This window comes from Eurosta solidaginis, chromosome 5 (genome assembly GCF_040869045.1).
Source record: "Eurosta solidaginis isolate ZX-2024a chromosome 5, ASM4086904v1, whole genome shotgun sequence".
In the NCBI taxonomy this organism is placed as follows: Eukaryota; Metazoa; Arthropoda; class Insecta; order Diptera; family Tephritidae; genus Eurosta; species Eurosta solidaginis.
This window is the reverse complement of record NC_090323.1, coordinates 269,505,773-269,526,661: the sequence shown is the minus strand read 5'-3', so window position 1 is coordinate 269,526,661 and position 20,889 is coordinate 269,505,773. Positions and strand designations below refer to the sequence as shown.

The window sequence follows — 20,889 nt, the reverse complement described above, 5'->3', positions numbered from 1 at the left end:
TGAACTATGTAGAAAGGGTCTTGAAAATATTTTTTTTATATTTGTTGAGCGGATTATCACCCTATCACAGCTTCTTTTCCAAAACGGCTTATCACAGACAACTTTTGCATTTAAGGACTTGCTTCAGAAACGATCTAAGTCAGAATTCCGGTGAAGAACACCCTATCTTAGAACTTGTTCAAAAAAGCCCTATCTGAGCTTGAATTCAGTACATTTTGAAATTAGCTGGGACATTTCTGAAAAATATTCTCAGATAGGGCGTTTGCGCATCATAATATTAGTCTTCAGTAGTTCTATAATATCATCTAATGTCATTTGATCCCCGCAGCTACTTTCATTTAGTGGTTTCTTCCTAGTTTGGGAAGCCGTAAAGCATAATTCAAGGGGCTACAGCTCGTTTAGCAAGAAAACTCTGTTAAAACGAATTCAGACCTCACGATAGGAAGGATATATGTATATATTGGTTTTCAGGACCAACTTTATGACATCAATATTGAAAATCGGATGTCAAATGAAAAAAGTTACAATAAAAATAAACCATTTTGAACACATTTCGAACAAATTTAATACAAAATAGTAAGGGTGTCTAAGTTCGGGTGTATCCGAACATTAAATAATCAGCTGAGAGCTTATACCGTATATTTCCATTTAGCTTCGTTTTTTTTGACACAAAGTTTTATCAAAAGTAGGCGTGTTTATTAATCGATTTTATACACTTTTTTTAGAAATATTGCTCTTTATAAAGGAAATAAGTGCACCGAGTTTTTCCACGACTCCTCTTCCACCTATAGCTCCCGAAACTTGGGAGAATTATTGCTAAAAAAGGGGCAGGACCACGCCCAGTTCCGAAAATTGTTTTTTATTTGTGTTCTTGTTATAAATACACTTTGAAGGTAAATTAGCATTGATATTAAATTACTTCGCAAAAATTTAGCCTTTTATATTCGTCTAGGTCCTTATAAACCTATTTATACTAAATTGGCCGTGGTCCTTAAGTTATTTCGTCCGTTTTTTCGCAAAATTGTTTTTCAATTTTCTGCATAACTCTTAAAATGCAAGAACAACTTAAGGGCTCCCAAATTCTTAGAAGTTTATTGAAAAAAAAGTCAAATAAAATCCTTTATTTCGCTTATATCCTCAATTCGTTTTAAATATTTGATACTTGAGGAAAATATTTGATGTCATTGACATCCGCTATTGACCCTGACCGCAATGGCAAATCACTTCCCTGAGATACTAGTGTCTTCGGGTGCCACCAAATAAATACAACCAAACTATTAACGTTAGTAGCAAACGATTAACGGCTACTTGTGACCGCCAAGAGTTTGTCAAGCAATATCAAATTACGTGAACGCAATAAAGGCTACATACAGCAGCAAGGATAGCAGGTAGAAAGCAGAGCAAGACCTGTTGTTTATCGTCATTTCAACACTATCACACGTTTCACCAATCAAGGAAAACAGAAAGTGTCTGAAGAATGTTAGCAGTTTTGGTTTTTTGAGTTGGTCACGTGATATCTTCAAAAATGCTTAACTTTGCTTTGTTATGACGGTGCTCACTAATGCGTAATTATCGGCTTCGACAGCAGCCAGTAAAATGAAAAATATGTATTTGTATGAGTGAGTTCGCCTTCAAAGGAAGTGAGGCCAGCCATTTAGCAAGTCAGTCAGTTGCTTTTTCAGATCTCAACTAGTTGTTGATGTCAAAGTCGCCTACTGAAACGTGTTCGATTGAATCGAGTTGAGTTTTGGGTGCTTGAAGTGCTTGCAAACGCTGCCTCTTCAAGGGTGTGTCCTCAACAATAATACATTTTGAGCATGGAACACTCCTCAAACTTTTCAATCATAATTTCTTAAAAATAAGGAGTGCAAAACAATACCTGGGATATATCGGTACTTGGCATAATGACGTTTACCTGTTGCCAGTCATTTTTTGAGTGGCTATCAGTTGCATATAGCTGTGTGTATTAGAGTGCCCATAGTGAAGATATTTTTGATAAAGAAGGAAAATTGTACATATTAGTTTTTATACTCAGTTGAGCAGAGCTCACAGAGTATATTAACTTTGATTGGATAACGGTTGGTTGTACAGATATAAAGGAATCGAGATAGATATAGACTTCCATATATCAAAATCATTAGTATCGAAAAAAAATTTGATTGAGCCATGTCCGCTGTCCGTCCGTCTGCCCGTTAACACGATAACTTGAGTAAATTTTGAGGTATCTTGATGAAATTTGGTATATGGGCTCCTGGGCACACATCTCAGATCGCTATTTAAAATGAACGATATCGGACTATAACCACGCCCACTTTTTCGATATCGAAAATTTCGAAAAACCGAAAAAGTGCGATAATTCATTACCAAAGACGGATAAAGCGATGAAACTTGGTAGGTAAGTTGAAATAATGACGCAAAATAGAAAATTAGTAAAATTTTGGACAATGGGCGTGGCACCGCCCAATTTTAAAAGAAGGTAATTTAAAAGTTTTGCAAGCTTTAATTTGGCAGTCGTTGAAGACATCATGATGAAATTTGGCAGGAACGTTGCTCCTATTACTATATGTATGCTTATAAAAAAAATTTTTAAGTCAAATTTTAACAAGAAATTTAATATCTTTACAGTATATAAGTAAATTATGTCAACATTCGACTCCAGTAATGATATGGTGCAATAAAATACAAAAATAAAAGAAAATTTCAAAATGGGCGTGGTTCCGCCCTTTTTCATTTAAATTGTCTAGGATACTTTTAATGCCATAAGTCGAACAAAAATGTACCAATCCTTGTGATATTTGGTAGAGGCTTAGACTCTAGGACGATACCTGTTTTCTGTGAACAAGGGCGAAATCGGTTGAAGCCATGCCCAGTTTTTATACACAGTAGACCGTCTGTCCTCCCACTCGGCCGTTAATACGATAACTTAAACAAAAATCGATATATTCTTACTAAACTCAGTTCACGTACTTATCTGAACTCACTTTGTATTGATGTAAAAAATGGCCGAAATCCAAATATGACCACGCCCACTTTTTCGATTGCGAAAGTTACGATATATAAAAAAAATGCCATAATTCTATTTCAAATACGAAAAAAGGGATGAAACATGGTAATTGGATTGGTTTATTGGATGAAACGAGCTGGGTTCACTGAAGGAGTAGAACCTGGGTGGAGTGTAATAGCATTAAGAGAAACTACAGAGCTGCTTTTTAGTTCGGTCAAGCATATAATAATCTAGCTTGGGCTCTTTACATAATTTATGGGACAGTAGGCTAACCCACGTTTTCCACACTGAAGCCTGTCAAATTTATTAACTTCTTTTTGGCCCAAACGCGTCCAGTATAGAAGATACATACATAGTTTTAAAGTCCATAGCGTACAATCTTTTTAACTCTAAAAATCGTTTGCCGCTCAGACCGTTAGAAGTTTTTTTTACAGCTGAACTTAAACAATATCCATGTCACCTTAATTTAAAAGTCGGGGTTTCATACATTTTAGGACAGCAACTTGAATTTTAAATCATCATCATATTTAATTGGCACTTAACAGCTTTAGCTATTTTGGCCATTTCGCCACGACAGCTTCCTCTGTTTCGCGATAACTGACGCCAATTGGAAGTACGTCAAGTCTTCCTCCACCTGCCTCTCCCAACTCAGTGGAGGTTCCCCTTCCTCTGCTTCCAAACTGCGGTGTCGACTGAAATTCTTTCTTGTCTGGAGCGTCTTTCGCTATTCGCATAACATAACCTAGCCAGCGGAACCTTTGGGATTTTATTCGCTGCATTCATATTTGCGTAAAGCTAATACAGCTCACCATTATGGTCCTTCGATACTCGCCGGTGGAATCACGGACAGGACCATATTGAAATATAGGTAGTGCAGAAAAAAAACTAACCAAAATACACTCAGCCTTATTACTGATGCATAAATATGTACAATATGGTGGTCCTTATAAATGAAACACCCGTTTTTTCCAGACTCACTCCTTCAAACGGCAAAACCTACATAAATGTTGCTCGAGATTGGGAGTGCCGCACAGGGGTCAAAGTTGAGATTTCTTTATGGAGACTCAAAAAATTTAAATTTTTCTTATAAATTATCGTAGAAGATATAAGCTATAAATTTTGGTCCTGATCGCAGTGGTTAAATTTTTGGAGTTCTGTGCGACACCCCTCAACCGTCTTGAATCATGACCAAGATTTGTGTGTGATATTTTTGACCTTACCGTCTGAAGGATGTAACTATGTAGAAAAAATATTTTATCTGATTTAGAAGGACCACCCTAATGTATACCCGCGCTCCCATTTGGCATTGGATTGTGAACTGAGGGACACTTGATTGACATGCATTGTCACTTATTACACAATCAAAACAAATAAACATAAATGCACTTCCGATGATGGGTAAAAACTGTAATGTAAAAGTAAAAAAAAACAACAAATTTCTATGCTTCTCTTTACACTACGCTATCAGTTCAATTCCTACAAAAAACATTCTTATCACTATGGATTTCTATCAATGGTCACATTTTCTGATAACAAGTTTTAGGTATGGGTTCTGGGAAACGAAACAGGAGTGCCATAAAATTGATATTTGGAAAAAGAAAAAAAAAAAAAATAATAACAAAGTGATGTGAATAATTACATGTTAACAATGTGATTATGTGTGTATACGTGGATACCCCACAGTTACTTGGGTTAGCACTTGGGCGGTCAAGTATGAAATATGGCCTTACAACACTTTAATTTGAAATTACTGAGTTTTCAGCTGCACTATGAAATATCACAAATTTAGTGAGTTATATCCCGTTCCGATCTAAACTTAACTCAGGACATATCTGGTGAAAGAAGCAATACCATACTCCTGAAATCTATGTATACCGGGCGAGGGAAGGGGTGAGGTCTGCAGTTCTTGCCTCGTGAACATAACATACAGGAGAAGGTAAGAGATAATGCCTACATCGAGATCTAGAACATTTCGACGTTTAACGAAATATCAACTTATCTCGGCTGCCGTTTTGAAAATACTCTATCACAGCAAACTTTTAAAATACGCCATTTCACTCAATTGCATTGACGAATGCTTCTCTCAGAATTGATTTAATAAACGCCCTAGCCCACGTCAAAATGTTTTGAATTTATGCTGAGATAGCGAGTTTTTGAAACAGGAGCAGAGATAGAATGATTTTCCAGCGAACAACGAAATAGTTTTATTTTCAGAAAATTTAGGCTTCGATTTCTGCAAGCCTAGCAACTCTAGACTATTTTTGAGGAATAGTAGTCTGATGTCATTACAATGTGTGTACAGAAAAGTAAAATGAAGTGGGAAAGTCCTAATGTTTCTGTTCAACCTAACCTAATATATATGATGGCTGTAAGCCCTCTTTGCACTGCTGGGTATATATAATATTGTGTGTATGTGTGCGTGCAATTATTTTAATAGGAATATAAATAAACGAAATAAATGTTTGACATGATTTTTTCTTTTCAATCTCAAAATGTGTGCGCACATCCGCCGGCAAAAGAGTACAAATACACAAAGACCTCATTAAAAATGCAACTCCACTTTCAATTTACTTTTGGCAATTGCAACAGCTTGGAGCCAATAAAGTTTAATTTTTGTGTTTTTGAAATCCTCACCTGAAATCTGCAACCCTGCGCCTTGTTGCAATATTTTACAAAAATTCAAAAATACTCATTGCATGACTGTACCCAATACTTACACGGAAAGTTCTCAGAGATTTCAGAAAATATAAATTCTCAACATCATTTGCAGCTTTTTCTCTCATATTTGCGATGGCTCTGAGAATATATCGACGGCTGAATGGAATATCATCCTATCTGGGTCGATAGTTCGAAAGCTGTTTAGAGGGTTGAAGAACGTCCTATTGAAGAATTTATTTCATACACGCCCAAACTGAGCTTGAAATAAATTGAAATTCTAATGAGATATGTAATTTTCGATATAAACTCTGAGACTGGGTGGGTACAGCTCCAAAGCCTTCGGGGAGTGTCTTTATCGTTAAAGCAAAAACAACAACAGACATGGTGGATTTCTATAAAATTCTGATAAGGGGCGCTTTTGGAAGGGTGTTCTTCAAAAGTTTGCTGTTTTCAAAACGGTAGCTGAGATCGGATGATACTCCACTCAGCAAACTGAGAACGCTATCGACCGATATATGTATATTTGAGATTAGGGATAGTTCTCAAATGACTTTTAAATAAACCTTGTTCAAAATGTATATTGGGTAGTATGTATGTCTATATAGATATATGTATGTATATGTATTTTCAATATATATTTGTATAAATGCTGATTTTGTTTACCTATGAAACCAGTTTTGTATTCAAAAAATCACAATAAACTTGCCAAGGAGTGAGTGCGAATGGCAAAAATGACGTCCTGTGAGTGACGTGACACTCAACAACATTTGCGGGTGGTATATATTTATTTATATATAAATGTACAGAAGTATGCATGTTAATTGTTTATGCCACATCGGAGTCATGTGTGTCAAAGATGTTGAAGATCTGCAATCGCAGTTAAACCCGAGATTTCGGGATACTAATCTGTATTATTTTACAGTGCATAAATCAAATATGATGCTCACTCCTTTTTAGGTCTGTGCTACTTCAAAACTAAATAGCTGCGAAGGGATACAGCAAGAGCTGCGAAACGTTTTCGATATTCCCTTTGACCACTTGCACATTTTCAGCAACTTTATCGCTACTGTGTGTCACAGTACATCACACGATCTGTCATTGACTTTCATAAACATCTTTTGCAGCTAATTTTATAAGATTTAAGGTTTTTGGTAATAGGATGCGATTTGATTCCAACCACTTGATTATTTCTGAGTCATTAGCCCTGTTTTAGTGCCATCTTTTTCATTATGGTTTTTGTTGTAATTGTTTTAAATTGAAACATTTTTAAAAAGTGGTTTAAAGAGCAAAGTTCACGCATTTGAGCTTCCTCTACTGCAATGGGGAACGAGTAAGGGTTATTTTGGTTTCGAGTATTGTGACATTTTCAGTGGTCAATGTTTATCCTCTCGAAATCAAAGCTCACTGTAAATGACGGAAAAAAGTGCCATAATAACTTTAATTTAAGAAGTTTTGCTGATTTCCTCACGAAATATAATTTTAACTGCCCTAGAATTTTCGGGATTATTGTATTTATAAATGAATCAAACATTAATCCATATAACTCACATCCACTGGGAACTCTCTCTTATGTGTAAGCCATGTATTTCCGTCTAGTACCACAATAAAAGAATAAAAGCTAAAATCTGAAGGGTTTAAACCATTAATAGCGTGACTCTCAGCGCTGAAGTTTAAGTATCTCTATACTTGCAGGGCACTTCTCGTATTACAACGCTACTCATAGATCCATCACTTTGAAATTAATGACCTGAAATAGGCGACAGTGTTCAAGTCCTTTGGTCAGCAAAATGCATATCATTTCAGCTCGTAACATCATCAAATGTAAAAAAAAATAAGCTACAATGCTAGGGATACCTTCAAATTAATCGACCAAGGTAGGCCTACACTTTTTTTGGAGTCATTGATAGAAGAGCTGCAAGCCAATAACCTAGCTACTAGAGTCTAGCAGCTTTATATAATCTTATCAAAAGAATCTCTTTAGTTTAAACTAAGTACCAGTATGACTAGTAGACATCACTCAGACTACATGACGTCTATGGCATTGGCGTCTTGTTCCTTTTAATTTGTTTTGAATAAACGCGATTTACGAATATACCAAACTACTTTTCTGGATGTCAAAGAAGTCAGATGTTCGTCTTCCAAAACATCTATTTCAAAAGCCTTATACTCACTCGTCTTATCCCTCTCAAGACAGAAGTGGCAATCTACTTTATGAAAGCGGAAACTTAGTTATACATTCCTACAGCTCCCAGTCAATAACCGTGCCTCCTAAGGGCGAAGAAGGTAGTGCTTAAGAGTCCAATCGGGTCAAGAGATAAACTGTCTCGTTGTTAGGAGCTTTAGATTGTTTTACAACAAAGTAAAACCGACTTTACATTGCAAAATCTATGCGGATATAATAATAAGCAAAATGTACAAAATGGCGACCACCGTGGTGTGAGGGTAGCGTGCTCCGCCTACCACACCGTATGCCCCAGGTTCACACCCCGGGCAAAGCAACATCAAAATTTTAGAAATAAGGTTTTTCAATTAGAAGACAATTTTTCTAAGCGGGGTCGCCCCTCGGCAGTGTTTGGCAAGCGCTCTGGGTGTATTTCTGCCATGGAAAGCTCTCAGTGAAAACTCATCTGCCTTGCAGATGCCTTTCAGAGTCGGTATAAAACATGTAGGTCCCGTCCGGCCAATTTGTAGGGAAAATCAAGAGGAGCACGACGCAAATTGGAAGAGAAGCTCGGCCTTAGATCTCTTCGGAGGTTATCGCGCCTTACATTTATTAATTTTTAAAATTTACAAAATTCTAAAAAACCAAATTTCTTCAATGACCTTGGAAATTGCAAAAAATAAGGGAAATTCTCCACCATCTTCTTGACCAAACACTCCCGAGCTTAATCCAGAGTCAATTTTGAGGTCGCAAGTCTGTTACGAAGACTATGTGATGTGTGAGTTCTAGTTCAGTATGGGTCTTACTTTAAGACATTTAGAGAACTCAAAGTTATGGAAACTACTTAGAAAAAGAAAAGGTGGGGTGGTATAATGTAGGATTGACAACTTATGGGTCGCCCCATAAAATACCCGCCTTGCAGGTGCAGTGCGGGGCGGGTGCAGTCATCCAGAGCATCATTGAATACTGACGAAATATTTTAAACCCTCCTGTGTTGAAAAGGTAATTTTCAGAGCTTTCTGTTGTTAAAGACATGCTCAGACATTAACATGGAATTAGAATCTCCCTTCCTCCATTTAGGATGCTCGAAACCCCCAATAATTGTGCATTTTAACAATAAAACTTCAAGAATCCACCACTTTCGTTAATCTCAAAAATGATGGCAACATCTTTCCACGTCCACGTTAACACGAGTTGGCTCTTCGTATCGCTTGTTTAACAATTCAGTCGTTTGAGATACTTTGCCGCAATAAATACTATTCGTAGCGTGGTGCGGTCGCTTTGGTTCGATTACGTTTCGTTCGTTCATCACAGACAACCGACCGACCGTAGATACTCAAGATCTCGTGCTGAGTTTACATTACATTTTGGCTATGTTTCGTTGCGTTTGCACTGTTGTTAATATTCGTAAAAAACTGCGATTGTGATTGTGATTCGACGGCAAAACATCTGAAATATTGAATTAGCTCAACTCAGTTTTTTGGCAAAAATTTCTTTTTTGTCATTATCTTTTTGGGCATCATTTTATACTCGAAAATATGGAGTTTTATGGTGTTGTTTTGTCTCTTCGACGTTATTGTCTTTTGTTGTGAATTTGTTAGTGCAGCACAGAAGTGCACACGTAAAAGTATATATCAACTTCGAATAGAGCCATACAAGCCAAACTTGATTTTTAAGCTGAGTTCGCAAAAAAAGATACAAAAACCATATTGTTTACGGGCAAATTCCAAATAGAAAACAAAAATTTACGAGCACACAAAAAACAAGTCGGTCTTTAACAAGCCTGATCATTATGAGCTGTGAAATTGTGTGGTAAAAAAAAAAATTGATAGAAAAACATTTAAATTTAAAATTAACGAGATTTATGAATTGTTTAAAGTGAAGGCGCCATCTTTTTTGGCAGTAACAACAACTACTAACTAAATAGAAAGATCTGTGCTAAAGTCATTAACTTGTTGTTACCGAGTTTTATTTATTTATATTTTCTATATGAAAACGTCGATTTTGTTTTTTTTTTTGGCGAGAAACTTGTTTTGACCACTGCAATGAAAACCCGCAAGTGAAGTTGTAAATATTATGACTTCATAAATGAAAAAAGGATTAATTTAAATGTATATACAGAAGAAGTTTTATGTGGTGAAAACGACAAATTTTAATTGAAAAATATTGCGAAGTTGTGAACGAAAATATCTTCGGATGAGTATTTATGCAAAATGTTGGATACGAGCTACTTGCAGGACTACGACGTCCCACGTCCGCAGGGCATTAAAATTCATAAGGTTTGTACCAGTTTGTTATATAACAGCATCGGAGTTAATATCGCATACATTTCCTGGGTTATTGCTTACATATTTGCTTTCTAAATTAGCTCTTAATACTTACAGTTGCGAACACGAAAATAGCAGTGGCAATTCTTTTATCAAAATTCGTCACTAAAACTATTTTTTTTTTTGATAATTTAAGAAAAACTTTCATGATTTTTATAACTAAATATATGCAAGCCAACATAATGATCATTTTCGAAATTTTACGAAAATTTCGAACTCTGTATTTAGACTTATTCAGAATATTTCGGCGATTGTTTCTTTCGGTATGACTCAAGGATGGTTTTGAAAATTTTTTTAGAAAAGTAGGCGGTGTCACCCTCCTATTAAGAAATATTTAAAATCGTTTCATCTCCTCCTCATATGTACATATTTATGAGTGGGAGAGCAGTGGGAGTGGGGCTGCAATGGACAAGACTAAGAAGAAGGGAAACGGGGCTCACTTTTTTGAATGTAGACAAACCAATTTTCGAACAGGACAAGGACTGCCAATACAATAGTCGAAAATAAAAGCAAAAAGAATTTAATTAAAGAAATTTGATAAAAATTGTCACGGATATTTTCATGCTCACAGCTGTATATTGTATAAGTACAAACACAAAAAGCTATAAATAAAATAATCAACGCAAATAATGTTTTGTATCTGTTTCAAAACGACCTAAAAATGTGATAAACTCATACCCTACACGGCGTTAGTTATGGACTGCCTTTAAGAATTTCAAGCCCCAATTATTTGTAAAACCTTACATAGAATATTTCACCCGGTATATATGATTGTCGTAAGAGGCGACTTAAATCCGCATGCTCGAGAAGTTAAAAAAATGGTTACAGGGACAAGTGGAGCTACCAAATTCAATCCAGCGAAGGACTGTCCCTATCCGCAAAACTCCCTAAGCTTTCGGGTTATATTTTCGCAAAACCAACTCAGTGCACCGTTAATTATTTGGTTCGAGCGTATTCAAAAGTATTGATAATCGATTTTTTCTAGTGCGCACATACATATATAGAAAAGAACTTTTTTACACTGGGCAAAGGGTTAGGTGTTCGTTCAGAAGAAGTTTAGCCACTGCAAAAATTTTGAAAAAAGTGGAGCTTACGACTTCTACTCGAACACAAGTGAGTCGCTTCTAGCGAGATTCTCGAACTTCGGAATACTCGTTAAAATCGCGAGCCGCTCGACATTCAATTTAGTCGTAGCATTGGCTGTATGTAGAGCTACTATTTCTTGTCGAAATTCTCGCTTGTGTTCGAGAAGAACCCGTAATCACTATATAATGCTCCCATTGCAGCGATTAAATATAATATTGAGTAGCTCGATGTTTCATACGACTGTTTCAAGATTCAAGAATCTTGTAAAGTGGACTGGTTTGGTAAGGACATTGTTTTACCTATTCACTTTATCGATACTTCCAAAAGCTAAAAATTAGTTAAATAGACTTGTGACTTCTCAGTTTTAAATAAGCTTGAGGCTGAGCTAAATAGGTAAACCTATGCCTATGAAGTTATTTACGGTATATTAGTTATAGCAAATATAGCTTGTGATGTACATATGTATGTGTTGTGTGTGCGACATTCCTACAAACACATCTACTACTACATACTTACTAAACGTGCTTAGTGGCAATTTTAATTACCGTTTACAATTATGGCTGAAATGTTGTTGCGTTGTCATTTTTAATTGTTAGCAATTCGCATTGTCGCATTTTCATAATGGACCCGCAGATTGCTTTTAACTGAAAACAACATGCAAACTGATCAATTGAGCATTACATTTGCTGTTGTTGCTATTGTTGTTGCAATTTTGAGATCAAAACCGCGATTAAACAATTGACAACATATTGGCATGTGACACCACCATGCACAGACTTACATACAAACACATGCAGCCATCCCATATAAACCAGTGCCCAGCTTCACTTCCAACCGTTGGTTGCAGCGCATCAAAGGAATCGAGCTGTTTTGTCTGTTTGCTGTGTGTGTGTACACTTCATTGAGCAATGCCATTTGCAACGCTATGTATTTGCCGTTTGACATTCATCGCCGTTGTTGTCGTTCTTATCGCCTGCTCTAATCGTCCACATTTTGCTGCTGCCATATTTTACTCACTGCATCTCGTACAATGATTGCTTGGCGCAGTCTAGTCACGGCGCCAAGCGTCAAGAATTGTTGCTCCACCAACCAAGCAAGGCATACAATTGCAGGTTTCAAGCTCACTAACTCACTTGGTATCAATAATTGCGACATATTGCGCCAGGCATGCGAGCTAAATGATCTAGTACGGGCATTTATATAATTCGCGGATACTATATATGTACTTACATATGTATGTATGTTTTTCTATTATTTATGTTAGATAAGTGAATCGTTGGTGGAATTACTCTACAACCAAACGATGGGAAATCAATTTTTTCGAATATAATTGAAAAATCGCATAAAAATATGGATCGCAAGAAGCGCCATTTTTGGTAGAAGAAAATATGGATTATGCATTTATTATGCAAATCGCTGATGACATGGAATTCATTTGGCGAAATTTGAATTTAAAATTTATAGGTATCAACAATTTTAAAAGTTATGTATGGCAATGGTGATGTATTAACATAATAATACATGAATATAAGACTTACATATATATATTGTAAGGCAATGCTGTTATGGAGCAAGAATAAATTTGGTATGTGGATAATTCCAAATATGTTTGAAGGACTCAAAAGTTTCAGTCTTTAGAAGTGGGCTGTAATTTCCTTTCTGAAGGTTTATGCGCCTTCAAAATTCGTGGGGTCTGTTATGGTCTGGTAGAGTGCAATTCACACTTCTTCCATGGTCAAAAGGTTGGAAGCAGTGCAGCGATTGATGATGCTCGAAATAAGCGGCCACTTCGTACAGCAGCTACACTGGCACTAAAAGCAATGCTGAATCTGTTGACATGGTGAGCAAAATTATATCAGGCCGGGCGGCAATACGGCTTTATGCCGCGGTTTATAAACTAGTGAATTATGGGCGATCTAGCATTCTGACAGAGTTCCACTTCAACGTAACGGTGAGCTCGAGATTTTGCTTGACCTCACTTGCGATGACATCTAACTATTTTTTGATATAACTTATACGGGTACCACGACTTAGGGATATCTCTGGCTACTATCAGCATGATTGCTTGGCCGGGACAGATTAACTGAAAATGTATACCAGTTAAGATTTTGAGATTCTGCTGACCACTTGCTCTCTGCTTCTGGAAAAATGGGCCTCAAATCAGCTAAGCAAATGCTGGGCTGACACCACCTCTTGCCAAGTATTCAGGTCATTCCGCCCCGTAGTTGACTCGAAGTGCTCAGCCCAGCTCTTAGGTCTTACGGGAGTTAAGAGGGAGTCCATGTGGTGCGCCTTTATAAACTGCACAGTCCAATTTGTGTTAGCTGTATGGAATACAACAATGTGAAAACATCCTTGCACTTTATGCTCTACTGTCCAGCCTTTGCGAGTACGATGCGTCAATATCTTTTCGGAATATATTCAGCTTTTTGGAGGAAATTTCCAAAATCGATGTATGCTTTATTTGTAACTTTATCGTTGCCACTCAGCTACTTGCTAAATAACTGTAAACCAGTTTCACTGTTAGAGTACGTGATAACACGATTATAGCTCTATTAAAGAAAATAAATATATTGAAAATGTTGTTTCGAGACGCTTTTATATTCATCAAATTCTTCACATTTAGGGTTTTTTGCACCTTTCATTTTGGACCCATACTATTGTGGCCCTTTCACAGTATTCAAAGGGCGAAAGTATTTTTCCTAACGTGTTCTTTACCCAGTCCACAAGAAGGGGATCCTTATCGCATATAAGGCTCTTTCAAGCGAATTGTTCAAAAAGATTGAAGCCCACAGTGAACAGGCCTGGTAAATCTACTATCGACTAGAATATCAATAATTAAGTTAATGTTATCTCTAATAAATCAATGTCGCTCTAAATATCGTATACCAAATCCAGTACATTTAGTTTTTATAAGCAGAAAATCACAGAACATATTGACAAGTCATTTCCGAGCGTATTTAAGAGCTGCATAAATTTGGGCGTGTGAAAAATAGAAACAAAAATATGGGGAAGCCCATAGAAGATAACAAAAGAACTTGCAAACTCACTAACAAAAAGAATATGAAAGTATTTTTCTAAATTAAATGCTCGTTATCGCGAACAAAGCAGAGCATTAAGCAAACAATGACAAACTGAAAAAGGACTACTTTCGTGACGTGTGGTCAATAACAAAAAAGTGGTTTGACTTGGGGATGAGAAGTTGATTGTCGAAAAATGCACAAACACAAGCGCCATTAATGAGCCATGTCTGTGTCAGCCACAAAAGCCCAAATATATGAATGTATGTAATGCATCCATCAAATCGTTAATTTATTTTATAGTTGCTTTTCTAAATTACTATTTATTACTTCATTTTAGAAAGGCATATGATGCAAGTAATATCTGAGGGCCTTTTTTTTAATTAATGCAGTCAAATATCTGTCACCGCAAGAAATATAGAAATCGAAAGTAAGTGCGAGAGGGCTATTTGATAGACTGGCAACAAAAAAGAAAAAAATACAATAAATTAGCTGATAAGCATTTACAAATGTGGAATGCAGCAATTTAAGAAAATTTATTTTTCATTCACACATTCATACATATGTATATCTAAGTGTGTGTTTAGTATAATTTTTTTTTTGTTGTATTTGGATCTTATCGAAATTGCGATTGCCAGAAGCACTTAATCAAATATTGTAGATTTTAAAACTTCTTCAGCGCTCAACGACTATAATCATCGTAATCAATTATGCCACTGGCATAAAGTGTTGGCTATTTATGATTTTGTGCATATCAATATCCTTGCAAACAACCCAGTAGGAAATAAATACATATTATAAATACCCATAAATTTTAACATAAATATTTTCTATACGAACGGTCGGCGGTAAAAAGGTGATTCATGTTAAGAGTGTATAAAAGCGAAACTTATAAACATGTCCGTAGAAGTGCGGTAGTAGAAACGGGACTTATTGTTTTTTTCCATTAAAATGAGGAAAAGAAAAAAATACGAATCGATTCATACAACCAGACAGTCAATTAAATATGGACACATCATGTTATTCGCATTTCACATTTGTCTTAGGATTTTTTCGTGAACATTTCAGGATGACTTCAGGAACACTTAGGGATCATTTTAAAGATCCTTTAGGGACTATTCCGGCAACAGTTTCAAGATTATTTCGGGATTATTTTAGGTATTAGTTTGGCACAAATTCTGGATCATATCGAATTTATTTGGAACTCATTTCGGTATAGTAGCCCCGAAAAAATCTAGGGGTTGTTCCGAAACGTTGCCTAATGTAACCTTGAAATTCCGAAATAATTCCGAAGTGATTTTGAAATGTTCTTGCAACTATTCCGAATGGAGTTCGAAGTAGTCTCGAAATTATTCAGAAGTTGTTACGAAATTATACCCAAAATAATCCTGCAGTCATTTTGAAATTGTTGCAAACTGGGCTCGAAATAGTATCGAAATGATTTTGAATATAACAACGAACTGATCTTTTAATAGTCCCGAAATCCTTTCGAAGTAGTCTTGAAATGATTCAAAAAATAACCCTTAAGTTATCTTAAAATTACTGAAAATAATCCGCAAGTGCTCCTGAAGTTATCCCGAAATGTTCACGAAGCAGTCCCCAATTAGTCCAAGAAGCGCCGGGAAATGCTACCGACTCAATTCATGCTCATTTTCGCATCGGTCAATAATACTCCGGTTATTTAGGCACCGACTCACCAATCGTCCGGTTTAACAAACTTGGGCACACCAATGCATTTGCTATATGCATGGCTCTACCGGTTACTAAGCATCGACTTCCCCTTCGTGGATTCCCCAGCCCCACCGTTCTCTTGATCGCAAAGCGACGGTTAAGATATATCTACCGATGTCATCTGCCCATCATCTCGGTTTCTGACTCAAATACTACCGATAATTTAAAATCTATTCACTTAGAAGGAAGTAGGGTCATGTTAGGCTACGTTGAGAGGATGTGTATGGGAACTTTCCACACTTCTATTGAAGGACTTTTTTTTTCCATTGTGAATGCCCTCAGTGAGTATACGGCACATCCTTACAACCATATTACTTTCCAGTAGTGCTCAACGGACCAATTGTTTTCGCCTGCCACTGTGTAATTCTTGCTCCCATTCTTCCCTGTTGTTGTTGTAGCGATAAAGTTACTCCCCGAAGGCTTTGGGGAGTGTTATCGATATGATGGTCCTTTGCCGGATACAGATCCGGTATGCTCCGGTAACACAGCACCATTAAGGTGCTAGCCCGACCATCTCGGGAACGATTTATATGGCCACATTAAGTTATGTTCCGCATCTAGAAGTCAACAACTGCCGTGGTATATGTAGTTAGATAGATTAACTAACAACATAGCAAAAAAAAGCGAATTCTAGTAAGCTTACACTTAGTTGTGCGGCTTTGGATTTTGTTTCATTATTCCAAGTAAGTAACTGAAAATATAACCAAACAATTTCTTAAGCGGTACCTGCGGATAATAAATGTATAATCTGCGTATGCTTGCAAAATATTCCGCCCCTATTATAAAAGCAATACATCAAACGATCAGCTAAGTGAAGAAACCAGAAGAAAATAATAACATGAAGAATGTGAGTACTAAAGATGACAGAGATCACTGCGGAGGTATGTGCATATGTATATCTAAGCGTACGCTCATTCTGGCATCATATGGCTCGTCATGACTTAGAAGCTTGATCGGCGAATGTTGAAGTCATTTAGAAAATTAAATAAGCACTTCTAAATCAACCGCATCCCTCCACCCAATCCGATGCGCTACTCAAACAAACTAAAAGCATTTGCAGGTTTGAATGTATATGAAGCTAAGAGTTAAATGCTCATAGATCCCAATAGGAAAAGCTCTAATGCTTTTCGGAAATGTACTAGTTCTTTTCCATCTGAGGAGGTAAAGCCCGTACACTGAGGCGAAGACTGAATTCATGCAGGATAGTTATAAAATCGTAGTTTTAAATCTCTGATTTGGCGTATGTTTTTAAAAGGAAGTACTGGAAACATTTATATGAATCAAGCCTACAAATATGGAGTAGTACCACATCGAAATAGCTCAAGCTTGGCTTCAGTTTGCTGACACATTTTGCAAAGCCTAGTTGTGCTGAAGTCAAAAGCATAAGAATGAAATTGAAGAAAGCCTTGAAGCATTTTCGCACAAATGTATTAATTGCAAGTTGTCGAGCCGGGTTACCAGCCCGTCATTCGTCTTCTATTCTTGCAATCAGATCCATCTCACTGAATGTTTACTATCGCACTGCCTAGTTATTAATGGCATGTTGCGAATTGATATTGTTGTTGTTTTCATATCCGTATGCTAATAAAAAGCATTCTGCCAGACCTCGCATACGACCACAGATTTGCAACAGCATCTGCACCATCACAACCAAAATCTACAGAGTGTGTTGCAGTCATGCGCCCCTCCCTTCATTCGTCGGTCAAGTCATCACTCACTCTGAGATGACTGCAAACAGCATTGGGGCAACAGCATCATTGGCAGCAATGACGGCATCAGCAATTACTTTTCGCTTTCGAGCACATTTGGAGCACCATTTATATTAATCTCACTTGGGAAGTGCGCGCTGTGCTTTTTCCCTCTACTCAGCTGACAGACAGATTGGTTGGGATGGTGATAGACCGCTGGTGTAGTTATATTAGCAAAGTGATCTTGGCATGGCGCGCAACTTGTGTTGTTGTCTTCTAAGATGTAGCAGCGTCACAAGTAAAACGACCCGGCTTTTGCGCATGCGTGCGTTGGTTGGATTTTTATTGTTTTCCATGCCTAATCGTACTCAGTTGATACCTGAGTGTTAGCCGCATGTGTGCCACTATCGTTTGTCTAGCACCAACTAAGTTTAGCAAGACAAAGTAATATTCGTATTGATGTTGTTGTTACAACTCATGTCTAAGCATCTATGTGCGAGTCTCTGACCGCCTTTAATTACAATGTACTTAGTGTCAGCAGCTGTTAGCAAAAAACAGAAGTTGTGTAATTGAAACCCTCCGGATGCGGTGTGCAATACGCCCAAACCCCTCTCATTTTAACTCGCAGCAGCAACAGACCAGCCACAGGCCTAATTGCCATGATCACTTTGCAGTTGTAAGAGAGATCGATGAATCCATTCATTGGCTCCATGAAGTTGTTAGCTGGCGGTATTCTGCAACCCTGTCTCGGTGTTTAGATATGGCTGAGGCAGTGGTTGTTGTGCCTGTGGCTTACAATTTATGTTCTTGATCATGTTCGCGTTCTTGTTTTGCATTTCGCATGGCTGAAGTGTTGTTCGATTTTTTATTTGCATTTGCTTTAGCTCGTAAGTGTGAGGTTGTGAGTGTGCCTTGTGCGTGTTCACATACGCCACACACGTGGTTCATTAATTGGAGGTTCTTTATCGAATTTGTAGTCAATATCTTTCCGTAAAAGTTTAAATAAGAAGCGCGTTGCTAACTCTCACAGAATAATCGAAGCCATATAAGATAAAGTAACAAGTTCGTTATCGTATATTGTATGAACTTCCGCTACAACCTCGCATCTCTTTTTTTTTCAATATTGTAGAGTCCACAAAGTGATAAATATCTGTAAGTATTATTTTTTTTGCTTGTGTTCGGAAAGAAATCGTAAGCTCTACATAAAATACTGGCAAAGTCACGACTAAAGTGCATTTCGAAAAGCTCGCGGGCTTTTCGATTATTTCGAGACTAGATAACCTTCTCGAGTCTCACAACTTTCGTTTGTGTACGAAAGGAAATTTTGAGCTTTAGAAAGTTTGCGCTAATGTTTAGGCCATTGATGAAGCTAGTAGATTTTCCTTTCAGGAATCTCGAGAAAAGCCGTTGTATCTTAATGCGGTTCAGAAACTTCCTATGTACATGAACATTAAAAGGCCTACCACGCGGTGGGTTCCGCCATCGCTCATACCCGCCCATAAGTGCGACAATGTGCGCACTTCAAAAAATAGTTTTTGCCCTTTTGTTACTATAGACTAAACCTCGGCTCATTATACGACACTTCAACGGAGGGAACATGCACTAAAAAGACCAAGCTCTGTCAGCCAACAAGAATGTGACCTCAGTTCTATAGGATACAATGACGGAACCAGCTCCGGTGAACATTGTTTAGAGCTCTTACCAGCTTCAAAGCTTTCAATTAAGTACACCACAGTGTTCAATTATAAACACACGTTTACCATGGCAAAAAATCACAAAATACACTAGAAACTGCTCCCTCATCCAATATATGCTCTAGACTTGGCCACATACGGCTATTTCCTCTTCCCAAACTTGAAATAATGACTGAGTGATAAAATATCCGGGTTAAATGAAAAGGTCAAAAACTAGCGCCTATTTTGAGAACATTACGCTAGGTGGAACTGGCCGGTCAATAAAAAGCCCACACAGGCTAAATGTTTCCATAGTTACCAGAATTCGTTTGACGACTTACTTATTTATGGTATGAAATACCTTCGTTGTCTTGGAATATACTATAAGTTGAAGTGCTCAACCGTTTCGCCCTGCAGCCCGCACGTTATAAGCACGTGATGCAATAAGGCAATGTCCAGTTAGTTTGCCCATCATAAGCCTTTGCTCTTCTCTCTTTAGAGATGTGAGTTAGGTTAGATTGAACTGGCCGGTCCATGAGGACCTCACATAGATTCACTGAGCCCGTAGTGTTACTAGAAGCTTGTTTTAACGACCAAACTTGAAAACCCTATCAAAAACCAGGACCTATGTTATAAAATAACTCCGTCCTCTTGGCAAATACTGGAAGCTTCCTAGGGCTTAAGCCACTTGCTGCTTCTAGATCTGACAGCTGTATCACTCCTAATAGTTGGAGGATTAGCCTGGTAAGTGCAGGGCACGAGCACAAAATGTGCTCGATCGTTTCCTCCTCCAACCCGCACTTCCTACATCTACTATCACTGACCAAGCCTAATTTAAAGGCATGTGACGCCAGAAGGCAGTGTCCAGTCAGAATACCCGTCATGAGTCTACAGTCTTCTCTTTTTAATGATAGAAGCAACTCTGTTAGTCTAAGGTTGTAAAACCTACACATAATCTTCGACACTTTACAGCCCCCCGCTTGAACCCACGCCTTTCCTGCTTGGTCGATCATGTGCACCTCTCGCATTCGCTTAATTTCGCCCAGTCTAATTGGGACATCTACGGAGCAAGCTTCAAGGGATGCGCCCTTTTTAGCTAGTTCATCCGCTTTTTCATTCCAATCTATTCCCATATGCCCTGGGACCTAATATAGATGTATGTTTCTCCCTGTCCCGATTCTCTCCAGAGACTGCTTACAATCTAACATGCATTTAGATGCTCTGCTATGCGAGATTATTGCCTTAATTGCTGCTTGACTGTAAATATAAAAGTTAACACGGTTGCAGCTTAAGCTATTCTCTTCCAGGGTTTCTACTGCTTTGGTTACGGCTAATATTTCCGCTTGGAAAACGCTACAGTAATCTGGCAGCCTGTAGGATCTGCTTATTTCCGGATCAGCAAAGTATACCGCAGACCCTACTCCTTCCACTACTTTGGAACCATCTGTGTACACATGTATCGCCTCGTCTGCCATTTGCGCACCCTTGCGCCAACCGTCCACCTCTATTGTGGCCTTAAGATCTCCCTCGAAGCGCAGATA

General features: G+C 37.6%; 1 protein-coding gene across 2 annotated transcripts in view; it reads left to right on the top strand.

Annotated features, from left to right (window-relative positions):
* p130CAS (Serine_rich_CAS and FAT-like_CAS_C domain-containing protein p130CAS) overlaps window positions 1-20,889 on the top strand; it is a 118,034-nt gene that overhangs the window by 35,002 nt on the left and 62,143 nt on the right. The window contains exon 1 of one of the 2 annotated variants that reach the window (XM_067790474.1): window positions 9,065-10,102. The exons of the other annotated variant lie outside the window; for it this stretch is intronic. Coding sequence (XP_067646575.1) covers window positions 10,037-10,102 — 66 coding nt within the window. The 5' untranslated portion in view covers window positions 9,065-10,036. Of the gene's footprint in view, window positions 1-9,064; window positions 10,103-20,889 lie in introns of those variants that run through there. 2 annotated transcript variants of the gene reach the window in all.